Genomic DNA, 13,127 nt, shown 5'->3' on the forward strand with positions numbered 1-13,127 from the left:
CATTTTCAGAATATCCTTTTCCATCTCTTTACTTCCAGGCTGTATGTATTTATTTTTAAATCTAAAGTGAGTCTCTTATAGACAGCAAGTCACTGGATCATGTTTTTTGATTCATTCAGCTACCTTAAGCATTCTAATTTGGGATATGAAGCCATTTACATTAAAATAATTACTGATTGCTGAGGACTTACTAACTGCTATTTTGTTAATAGTTTTCTGTTTTGCTCTTGTTTTAATCCTCTCTGTCACAGTCTTCCATTGTTAACTGACATTTCTGTAACAATTTACTCAAAGCTAAGTTTGTATTATACTTATAATTTTAATATTATATAGTATTTATAATATAAGCTGTATTTATTATATTTATAGATAATGTATACTTTATCTTATAATTATGATTAGAATTAATGTTTTGAAACAAGACTTCTTCCTCTCTCCCACAATCTATTCCGTATTAACTAGTTTCTTAGCTTTTAACCATTCCAAATTATTTCCCATCAACATTTGTCAACAGCACCATCACTACTGTATTTATAAATATACAGCTTGATTATGACTCTCCCTGGTTCCTATTTCCAATGGAATTAATTCCAATTATTAAGAATCGCATATAAGACACTCAGGTTTTATTTCCAATTTAGTTTTTTACTCCCCTCCATAAAAACTATACTTTAACCACACTGACCTATTTTATACTTTCAAAAGTTCCATGCTCTTCTTTTAAACTTCTGTGCCCTTGTCCATGCTGTCACTTTTGAATAAAATGCCCTTCTCTGCGTTTATATTTGGTAAATCCATTGGCATTCCTTGAAACACAAGTCAAACATGACCTTCTCAATTTTACAATTCTTATTTTCTTCTCTCCAAATCTATAGTGCCTTGAAATCTTTCTTTGATATCTAGTATGTGCTTAATAAATGTTTCTGAAATGAGTAATTAGTAAATTTACAAAAATATAAAGTGAGGTATTTAGTTTCATTGATGTTCTATATAAAAAGGCATCTTACATTATACAGTAATTTCTTTGAAAAGCTGTGAGCATACTGTATTTTAACAAATCGCAATGTATTCCAAGAGAATAAATTGAGTAATTCTAGTGTAAAACATCCTATTGTTATATGCATGCTCTTTGATATATTTTATTATTTGTTTATCTTGTGTATATACAGCCTTAATATTTTTGAATATAGGAAAACCCAGTAACCAATCAGGGATACATAACTTAAACTTGTTTTTGTTTGTAGAATTTAGAATCTCAGTTTAGCCATTTTCTATGTGCATGATTACTATTGTTAGTTATTACTTATTTTTACCAATTTTAATTAAAATGTTCGCTTATGACCACCTTATACAGTTCTTTGGAAGATTGTTTCATAGCACAAGATCAAAAAGAGAAAATATATTTCATGTTAGAAGAGAAGGGAAAATATAGCATTCGTATAGAACTAGATAAAAAAGAAGATCAATGAAATAATATGTTAATATTTTACTTGGAAAATACATAAAAGGCTGATAAATGATAAGAGAATGCTATTTAAGTGAAACACAGTGATTGGAATACTATTTATAGAGCAGTATCAAACATGTTCTCCATATGCCTTCTTCGTGGACCTCTGAAATGTTTGTTAGAAGAGAAATTAGTAGGTGCAATGTATGGAGAGGTAGTTCCTTTTTCAGTGAATTGAGAGGCAGGGAAACACAGTGGCAAACACAGGCAATATCGATTGTTGCTTAAGAAAGTGAAGATTTTCCCTCTCCAAAGTTTGACAAAGATGGTGATTTTGTTGTAGCCTTGAACCTGAGACTAAATAGTATATGTTGACTAAATAATATATTTGATTGGTCTTCAAATTGGAACATTAATTTGAAAAAGTTAATCAAAATTTCATTTGTTTATAACTACACATAATTTGCTTTAATTAATAACTGTGGTTTTCTTTAAATCTGTTGACAAATATCCGTGAATGGAAATGTGTTTATGTTTTAACATTTTAGAAATGCCCATTCATGTATTTTAAGTGGACATTTGCTATCAAACATTATTTTCCTTTACAGGTAAACAAAGCACAGTAGTTTACTTGTATCTTCACATACTCAACCCTTAAATCATGCCAAAGATCTTCACACTACCCTTAAATATCATGGAGTTTAGTGTCACTCACCATTTTAAATAGAACTGAAAACTAAAACCCATTGAAAAGATTCTGAAAGGGTCTTCCCAGCTTTGAAAAGTATGCCTGGATCTTTAATTCTAACATATGCTTGTATTAGAAAGAAGGTAACAAAGTGAAAGAAAATACAGTTAATAACTCAATCTATTATATTCAACCAGGTGGTTTTGTGATACTAATGCATAAGAGAGTAGGGGCATTTGTTAGACCACAGACTGATTAGGATTCCGGAGTTTTTCATATTCTTCAGCATAGCATTGATACTGATCAGTGAGGAGAGGCTGGTTAGCTTCATCCATACTGCGTCTGGCACGAATCAGATAAGAAGCAGTCCCAAAAATGAGTGCAACCAGTAACAAAGAGGCAACTACTGCTATGGCAATTATCTCAGGTACACTAAACTCCCGACCTATTTGGAAAGGATGATAAAAATAAAAAGATAAATATTAAAATAGTTATCACCAAAAAGTGGACACCTGAAATTTAGAAATGTCTATTTTAACAGAAATCCTCATATTTAATTTATTCTGGGCACATGGCCTTGAAGCCACTTCCTGATTTCTTTTAATGAGTGGACCCTATTGGGATAGTCATTGTCATTTCCATTTCATTTTGTGAAAGTGAGAGAATGATGACTCAATGAGTTTGAGTCACTTGCTCATGTCACTTGGTTAGTAAGCAATAAAGTTGGCTTTGGAGCCTGGGTATTTTAGAATATAAGTCTTGTACTTTTCCACTATGCCCTACTGCCTTTGTTGGGAAAAAGATTTAAACAAGAAACTTTTGAATTTCAAAATCTCAGAAAAATACCTAGGAGTATCTCACTCCCTTTTCCTTTAAGATAGATAGATGCAGGCAATATGGTATAGTAGAAAAATTGGGGCATATTCCATGGGCCTAAGGTCAAACTCATTCTCTTCCCTCATTAGAAATGTGAACCTGTAACAGTTAACCCATTTAAGGCTCAGCTTCCTTATTTGTGAAATGAAGATTTTCATACTCACCCCAAAGCATTGTGAGGATTAAATGAGATAGGGTGCTGTACAGTAAGATCAATATCAGCTTAGTGTGGACTCTCAACAAATATCAAATTCCTTCCCTTATCCTCAAATAAAAATACAAATGAAAGTTTCTAAGTCCAAATGGAAAACATAGCTTCAGAATACCGTAATTACTCTACTTGAAAGATAACACATTTGCTTTTGGAAATTATCACAGTAAAAATACACTTTCAACACTCACTTGGCCATTGAACTTCATAAGTGTATCCCAGGTTGTCTGGAGCAGTAACAAACATTTCTGTGTTGGTGACCGGGGGCCAGAATGGCACCATGTTGTATTGTCTATTATGTCCAATAGGGGCATTTTCCAATGGAAATGTGGATATATCTAAATTATTCCAAAGACAACTTGTTAATAAACATAATAAAATTCATATTCCTATCATTATTGAGTCCTAAAGGCATCCAATATTCAAGGAGAACATGAAAGAATTTTATTCTTATTTTACACTGAATAAAGACATGAAGTTTCACTACAGCAGGATGGGAAATTACATAAAACAGAAAATGCTTTGAATACAGTACCAATATACCACTTAATAAAAAAGAGAGTTTAAAAGCAGGGAAGTTTTAGTATTTCATCATCTATGATGATCTTGAATAATTTCTAAAAATTACATAAAGCAATTTCAATAAAATTCATTAAATGTATTTTTCAAAGCCAAAGAACACATAAACCTGTAATTTGCTGTGGAATCAGCTGTAATTTAAATTTGAGATATGGCATATCTATTAGAGGCAGTGCTTGTTTATGAATATTTTTAGTTAGTTAATATTTTTTATTTTTTCTGTTAACTTTTAGAGAAATCAATATTAGCTTTATTCCTAGGGCTTTACTCTGTTAGCAAAAAATACTTAAAAGTTTGAATCAAGGTCCTGGAATTCTATTCACTTCCTGATACCTCATGGGTATAAACTATGGACATTTATATTATGAATGAGTTTCTATCATCAGGAATAAAAGGAATGAAATCTTTTGTGGCAAAAGATGTTTCTATCTTTTTTTCTTCTATATTTATGTTGGTACAATTAAACACCAAATAGAATGTCACACACACACAAAAAAGAGTTAGAAGTGGGATTGGGCAGACACCAATGGGAACATAAGGCAGTATTAACAGGTGGGGCCTTTAAGAGGTGATTGAATTATGAGAATTCTGCCCTAACGAATGATTAATCCACTCATGGATTCATGGGTTAATGGGTTATCATGGGAGAAGAATTGGTAACTTTATTAAGGAGGAGGAGACACTTAAGCTAAGACACTCAGCCTCTGGACCATGTGACACCCTGTGCTGACTCAGGGACTCTGCAGAAAGTCCCCACCAGTAAGGCTTTCACAGCTGTGGCCCCTCAACTTTGGATTTCTCAGCCTTCGTAACTGTAAGAAATAAATTCAGCTTCTTAATTCATTACTCGGTTTCAGGTATTCTGTTATAAGCAACAGAAAACAAACTAAGACAGCTAAGTATAAGATTTTCTCTTTGCTATAGTTGTAATGCCTTGACAGGTATAGTGATTCCGTGAATCATGGAAGGGTGTTTCAGCATCTGGACTGAAGAAAAATTGATCATAGAAATGCCAAGTAGTGTTGATATTTTTGTGACTTTAAATTTGTTGTTATGTATTAAAGCTAGTTAAATATTTATCTGATAAAATCTACCGAGTACCTACTAGTGCCAGACACTGGCCTAGGCATTTAGGCTGTGGCATTGAAAAAAAGAGACAATATTTCTATTCTCAAGTAATTCACATATTAGTGTATTATAAATTCATTGTTTGTTTATTAACATTAGATATTAAGATTAATAATTTAGAAATTTTTTTAAATTCCCCATTTCAGTTTTCTGCTTCACCCTGATTTGACCAGCCTCAGTCCAGTTCAGCTTCAGCTGTGTGATAAAGTTTTGTCCATTAAAATGAGGGGAAAAATAATAGTAAAAATAACAATAGCAATTGGATTGTCATGTAACTTCCCTATGCAAGATCCTCCATGGCCCCCTATCTCTCTTAGAGTTAATTCCAGTATCCTTCAGGCTCTGCCTCCTGTTATCCCTTTGACCTTACTATCTCTCACCATTCTCTCCCCAGACCCTACTCTACTCCAGCCTCAGTTGGCTCCCTGTTCCTTTGTCTTAGGACATTCTTCTTCCATATATCTACACAGTACTTCCTATCCTATTTCCCGATATTATTTGTCTATAGAGACTTCCACCATCTAACATGCTGTATATTTATTTACATATGGTTATTGTCAATTTTATCAACAGGAAGAAAAGTTTCAGGACGAAAATTTGTTTGTGAATTTTGTATACTATCATATTTCTGGTACCTTAAATACTGACCAGGAAATAGTAGATTTGAAAATAATATATATGAAAAGACTTAAGTGTATGTGTGATTACTTCATTTCTCTCGCAGCTCAAAAAGTAAAGTAGTGATCACTCTTGGAAATGTATAAACTGCTTCTTCTGAAAATACATTGAACTTCTGGGCTGCTATATTTAAAACTTAATTCATATAATTCTCAGTTGAAATAAAAGATAAGGAATTGAATTGAATGTGTATATAGATCAAAAATGTTAGTAAATAGAAATTAACATGGTAGTAACTAGAGTTTGGATGCTCTCAATTGTACTATTTCATGTCTAATGAAAGGAACCTGTAATGGATGTTACTATTTGAATGACTCTACTTTTCTTTATCTGTAAAGTGTAATTTTTGTTCCTTTCCAAGCCTAATAGTTCTATTATTCTGCAATTTGTAAAGAGCTTTCTATATTTATAAAAACCTTTCAATCATTTTGAAAAAGAATTCCATCCCTCCACTCCTAGATTTATTTTAAACAAGACTTTTGCTTTACAGACAGTTTTATAAATCTTTAATCTTTCTAATTTTTCTTTCTCTTCTACACAGTTGTTTTATGACACTGCTTTCTAAAAGGTATTTGCAGGTACAAGGAATATTTAAGAAGGAGGCTAATTGTTTCAGCTTAGCTTTCATGCAATTTGCAAATGTTTACATTGACCTATCCTATAATTTTATGGCCACATTTTATCAGAAATGTGCTGCAGGGTAGTTTCCTATTTTTTATTTAAGTGCGTACTTCTCTTCCCACTACAATTCAAGTTACTGAGAAACCTTATGCTACACATATTGCAAACAAAGAAAATGTCAGAAAAAATGTTCAAAAGGTATTTTTCTGGTTCATCAATGACCTTTAAGTTAAAATCTGGAGAACCTTTAACAACTTGGTATCAATGTGAAATAATTATATTTTCAGCCAAGATACACAAGGCGAAGGAATATCTTTCCTTTCTTTCATAGGTGAAAGAAAACTCCACTTCAGAGACTTGCCAGGTTACTCAATAGTCTCCGTTTCCTCTAAAAAGTTTAGTAACACCCACGGCATTGTGAACAACTGAATAAATACAACTTGAACATTGCCATGTAGTTCCCAGAAGTGCATGTTTAACAAAAGTTGGTTTCGTTAATTCCTAAACCTATTAATTTGAGTTTACTCGTTATGGTAATAAAAGTAATCTAGTTAAACAGACATAAAGTGGTCATCATGACCGTAAAACAAAGAGAAGGATGTTGTTTTTATAGTATGTAAATTGAACATTTTGGAAAGATTCGTTGAAGGTGTATGGCTAAAATATTTGCCCTCATATTGTATTTCACAAGTCACTCGTTTATTGTTTCACTTTTTAAAAAGCTGACAGTGTAAATTATAGATAATTAATTATGGTTGCCATTATGTATATAAATACACATGAAAATGAGATGAAACTCCAATAACTTAACTCATAACTAATTGAAAACTAACTCTGTCTCTGTCAGCCAGGCTAGAATGCAGTGGTGTGATCTTGGCTAACTGCAACCTCTACCTCCTAGGGTCAAGTGATTCTCCTGCCTCAGTCTCCCCAGCAGCTGGGATTACAGGTGCCCACCATCATGCCTGGCTAATTTTTGTATTTTTAGTAGAGACAGGGTTTCACTATGTTGACCAGGCTGGTCTCAAACTTCTGGGCTCAAGTGATCCCCCCGCCTCGGCTTCCCAAAGTGCTGTGATTACAGGCTTATGTGTAAGTTGTTTCTGAAATAATTTTTGATGGAACAAACTACTTTTATCAATTTCATCAATTAATGGTCCCAATTAGGTTGGATTAGAGGACCTTATTGCACACATACACATAGAAATGAAAGCATGCCTAATGGATACATAAATCAATAGGTAGTTAAGCTACAATATCATGTTTATGTGCGTGATGAGCTAAAGGCACAGAAGCCAAAATTTAGAATGCTTTCAACATACGAAAATTTGTGATGTTTTAACCAGCGGAAGCACTTTTATTGTTTGAAAAATAATGCTAGCCTCTCAGCTTCATAGGAAGGCAGAGAAAGAGGCCTTTTAAATAGTATTTTAAAGAATGCATTGAAATGAACTTAAAAGAGATTTCCTATAGTGTGATATAAAAGCCAACATTAACTTTTCAAGTGGAACACAATTTCTATTTATTTGTGAGAGGCCATTAAGTAATAAAAATAAGAACTGTGGACTATGGGTATACAATTTTTAGTCTTTTGGGATATCAAAGAAGAGCTCTATAAGGTTTTCCTCATTTATATTTAAAAGTAATGAGAATTTATGTTGGAAGATGAGGGTAAGAACAATTTGTGAAACATAGTAGCCATTTTTTCATAGCAAAAATTAGGAGAGATTATTTGGTTAGTCCCAGCAAATGGTTAAAAATATCATCCTATAATAACTATTTGGAGAGACTTCTTGCCTGCATTTTCAAAGTAGAATTGAATGTCTGGAAGTGACTTAATATTACAGCTATGCTATACTTATTTTGAAAGTGTTTTTATGTGCTGAGTGCTCAGCTTGAACTGATAACTATGCCATCTAAACAATCCGCTCAGCTGAGCATGCAAAAGGCATATGAAAATGTCTTACCAGCATTGTATCTCCTCAGCCATTCATCAAAGACTGCATCCGTGAAAGTGTGCAGGAGGACAAAAATAGGATCATTTGGAGACAAATGGGTTTGTCCACCTGTTCCATTCAGGAATAGATGAGCCAAATTGTGAAGGCTTCGAACAGCAGGGTCATACTTTCCTGTGGGATCACTGTAACCTAGACACATAGTAAGGAGGAGAATAGTAAAACTATTGCAAATATTTTACTTTCCCCATTAATAGCAATGATTATATTGGCAAACAACTTTTCCAAGGCTTGTCAGGCCAATTTTTGCCTTAATATAACAGCACTGCTTCTCTGTACCTCTGGTTGATGACATTTGTTTGCTATACCCAGAGCTAGGTTGGTTTTAGGCTAGTGGCAAGACATTCTAAATGTAGCCTCCAGGTTAAAAATAATGACCAGCCAAGGATACCAGTCAAAATATATAGACACTCTATTTGACAAGGCAGACATTGTTCTACGTGGGAATAAAGATAGTGAAAACCTCCAGGTTCTGCTAAAAACTGCTGACACAATTGGGAGAAGAGCTCTGGTTGTCTTGGGACTTAAGTTGCCAGATGTTACTTCAGCCTCCTACCTTATTTTTGAATGACTGTCAGCATGTTTATTTTTGGAAAACTATTTTTTGTGGGGAAGCTACAATTCTTCAGGGCTTTCTTACCATCTTTGTGCTAGTTTTAAACATTGGGAAAACCTACTGTCAAAACATTTGTACAGCTTTTGACAAATATCTCAATTTCATATATATATATATACACACATATATATACACACACACATACACATATATATATATATATATTCCATATATAAGGGAGAAAACAAGGATAGGTATAAGATAGGTCATAAATAAAAATGGAGGGTCTATGATGTAGGATGTCTAATTGGGTTGAAGGACCAGAGGGTTGACATCAGGGAATGGTTGTGCATTATAAAATGAAATCAGAATTTAAAATATGTTAACCAGTTCTCTCTTCATCTAAGATGAATTGTATAGTTGTAGCCACTTACTTAGTCACCTATGCATTTTTTCAAGCATCTATTCCATTGTTATTTGACTCAAAAATGTTTAAAGATTGTCTGTGGTATATATGGAATGTGGCTTGACACTAGTCTTTTTATACATTTTGTCATGAAATAAGTATAATTATCTTCCGATTGGGCATTAAGAAGACACAATCTGTACATTTTTTAAAAAATCAGTGCTGATGGCCTTAGTTTACAGATTAGCCAAAATATAGTGATTTTTTATTGAATCGTATTCAAATCAGTGCATTCAGGTAGTTATTAAAATGATCAAAAATAGGTTAAAATGGCATATGATTTTGAGACTAAAAGGTGAGATAATTAAAAATAATTATTAGATTTATATACCAAGTATCTCTGATCATAGGGCAGAGAAATGTATTTGCATTTTTTGGGGAGATGGGATGCATTAGACATGAACAATGCTATATTGAAGGTAAAAATTTAACAATAACAAGTTTATAAGATAAAAGTAATTATATTCTTTTGAAGACTTTAAATATATATATATATATATATATATATATAGCATCATTTGGAGGTATCAAAATTTATTATACAAAGACACTGGATTTCGAAAATTTGAATTTGAACCTATGCTCTGTTAGTAACTAGCTGAATATCTTGTGATAATAATTTTACCTGTTTATATCTCACTTTCCTTAGCTTTAAAATACTTTGTGTGAGATAAGGAAAACCAAGTTAAGCATCAGTAGATGCTAATTTGAATTTGTACAGACTTTCGAAAAAAGTTGCAGGTTAATACTGACCTAAATAAAACATATGCACAAGCAAGGCTTTACTCAGTGTCAGCTAATTGTTTGGAATTATTTTATTATTACTCTATTTTTTTGAAAAAGTAAACTCATGTAATACACTGTCAAAGTCTTGAAGATTGTTTGCCTATGCTAGAGACCTTGATATAGTTGCACATACTGGCCAGCTAGGTACCAGAAATTTGAATTTAAATAGCTTTTGGGTGTTTAAGAAATTGGAGCATGATTTCCAAGGGCTTCACCTATAATGAAAAGAGCTTCATGGTTGGACTCTTCTCTTTAAGAAAGTTCCTTTTTCGAGCAGGTGTATCATAATAAACAATCTCATTCACATAAACACACAGGATTAATATACTATTCAAAGACTTCTCAAAGAAACTTACTTTTGAATAATTCAGTTTACTCTGATAACTAGATCTTTTCAAAATACTGATTTCATTTACTTGCCTTCCACTGTGTTTCGGAAACTGTTTGTAGAGTTGGAATAAAAAGGAGGCGTGTCAAATAAACCAACTTCCAAGCACTGAGCGACATCCTGTGGTTCAGGAAGACGTTGCACCATTGGTCTGGCCACATTTCCAGCTGGATTTCTCCTAATTGGCCCACTCTCAGTGCCTGCAGAAAAAAATGGGATATGCAAACATTTACACAATGTTTGGAGGTCTTATTGTTGCTCTTTAAAACTTTATACATAGCATGAATATGAAATATAGGTTTTCCTTGGTAGAAAAGAAAATTTAAAAATGCATACTTGGTAGCGTTAAAATGAGAAAATCTAAGTTACCATGTCCCACTTCTTTGAATCGAGTAGATATGAGATACACAAAAGTATCTGAAGGAAAAAAAAGAATCACACTAACAGATACAGGTCTTGATATTTGTTAAATCAATATATGCTTCTTTCACAAGAATGTATTAAAATGAAAATTCCATGGAAAATTTTTGAATTTTGCCAAAGATAATCTCCTAAACCTAGTTCTACACTAAAATCTATATGTCACATATATGTGATATTTTGTATGCAAATGCTATCTATTTAAACCTTCAGAGAAATAAGGAAAAAGAACCTTGTATTTCTTTGGAAAGTGATACATATGTCAACCAACACACATTTTTCAACTTGTTCAGCAATTAATGTGAGAAGTAATGAAACTTTATGAAGGGCAGTGACAAACATAGAACTGTGATACTAGGGATAGATAATATGATAGAAGCCTTAAAGAAGAGAGATGGTGGGAGGGAGCAGGGAAAGAGAGAGAGAGATCCTGCCCAGTCAGATCTCCAGAAAGGCTTTATAACCAAACACCGCATGTTCTCACTCATAGGTGGGAATTGAACAATGAGAACTCATGGACACAGGAAGGGGAACATCACACTCCGGGGACTGTTGTGGGGTGGGGGGAGGGGGGAGGGACAGCATTAGGAGATATACCTAATGCTAAATGACAAGTTAATGGGTGCAGCAAAACAACACGGCACATGGATACATATGTAACAAACCTGCACATTGTGCACACGTACCCTAAAACCTAAAGCATAATAATAAAAATAAAAAAATAAAATAAAATAAAAAGTAAAAAAAAAAAAGATTTACAAAAAGCCCCACAGGATTAAGACAAATTTTCTTAGGTGAAATAAAAGAAATTTTACAAGACAAACATTTTAAGCAGAGGAAATGGCAAGAGATGATACACTTTCTTCTGTCTGTAACAAAACCCCCTATTTATAACAAAAAAAAAGTTTGTATCCCACAGACTTGGCACAGTACATGGCATTTAATAGGTGCTGAAGAGTTGTTTGGTGCCTGTCATTATATGGAAAAGATCATGTTAGCCGGAAAAAAAAAAGGGGGGAGGGGGGCTGTTTGGGAAATAGTTTGCCTGGAGTATGTACCAGGAGAGTAGTGGACTGTAGGAAAGAAAAGAAGCTAGACCAGAGCTGTGTTGTGAAAAAAAATCACGTATCAAGATAAGAAAGTTATTTGTAATTTATTTATTAGGAAGTGGAGAGAAGTCAAAACCTTAGATGGGTGCGAGGAGAGGTGATTGGTTAGGAGAATTTTGCATCATTCTGTCCCAGTGGTCTCCAGAAAGGAACATATGTGCTGTAGAGGGACAAGCAAAATAATCCACTAATCTGGGGAGGGATAATTTTACAACTTCAACTCATATTCCTTTTCCTTCATTCAGAAAGCCTCCCATGTTCTATGCTTTATAATTAATGTAACAATCAGAACCTATTAAGTTAGCATAATGAAATTTATATAATATGTAACTAAAACATATGCCTCAGTTGGGATTGGAAACTATTAATAAATATTGAGTGTACATTATCACCAAAAACTTCCACCATCACTAGCTAAATTATCAATTCAAGCTCGTGTTTTGGGGATTACTGCTCAGGAAGCTATCAATAAATCCCAAGAAACAAATATTCATTACTTGAGTTTCAAAACATTACATTCTAATTTGCCCTCACAGAGTTCCATAGTAGAAAATGCTGATAGTAAAGAAACTAGTTTAAATAAAAAATAAACAAGTTTATTTTTTATTCCATTGATTCTTAAATTTGTTTGCATATGGACAACCTTTGTCATTGCACCTAACATCCTATGGACCAAAGTCCTGTGGAATTTCCACATAAAAATAAGTGGAAAGTTGCACATGTCTGAAGAAGAAATACATTTGAGAAGTATTGTGAATAAAGAACAGTGTTTTTCTATGTTGATTCAAAGATGGTATTTTGGTGGCTGGAAGAATGTTAGCTGCAATAAAATAATTAACTATTTTCAATCCACCAAGTTTGGTGCATTAATTTTGAATATTGGAGAAATACTATGCGACAGGCATGTGAAGACGTGGGTATGGAATATTTAAAGAAGGTTTTATCTAAAGTTGGAAACGTGTGGATCTCCAGTAAAAGATGATGAATGAAACTACAGAAATGGACAAGATCATTAAAGAAGAAAGGTAATAGAAGAAAGAATTGTTATGAAGACTAAATAAATATGAAGACTATATCAACGCATTTCATACCATATCAGATACATAATATATGTTCAATAAAATGATAGTTTTTCCTTTTCCTTATAAATAAAATGTCT

General features: G+C 33.1%; 1 protein-coding gene across 3 annotated transcripts in view; it reads right to left on the bottom strand.

Moving 5' to 3' along the window:
• Window positions 1–1,275: 1,275 nt before the first annotated feature.
• TYRP1 (tyrosinase related protein 1) overlaps window positions 1,276–13,127 on the bottom strand; it is a 182,147-nt gene continuing 170,295 nt past the window's right edge. For 2 of the 3 annotated variants that reach the window (XM_058431571.1, XM_058431570.1), the window contains exons 5-8: window positions 10,472–10,639; window positions 8,196–8,375; window positions 3,414–3,560; window positions 2,258–2,580 (exon numbers count right to left, since the gene is read on the bottom strand). In XM_058431571.1, coding sequence (XP_058287554.1) covers window positions 2,375–2,580; window positions 3,414–3,560; window positions 8,196–8,375; window positions 10,472–10,639 — 701 coding nt within the window. In that variant the 3' untranslated portion in view covers window positions 2,258–2,374. Of the gene's footprint in view, window positions 2,581–3,413; window positions 3,561–8,195; window positions 8,376–10,471; window positions 10,640–13,127 lie in introns of all 3 variants that reach the window. The other variant, XM_032137965.2, reaches the window with a different exon arrangement.

Source organism: Hylobates moloch, unplaced genomic scaffold, assembly GCF_009828535.3.
Source record: "Hylobates moloch isolate HMO894 unplaced genomic scaffold, HMol_V3 SCAFFOLD_19, whole genome shotgun sequence".
Taxonomy (NCBI): Eukaryota; Metazoa; Chordata; class Mammalia; order Primates; family Hylobatidae; genus Hylobates; species Hylobates moloch.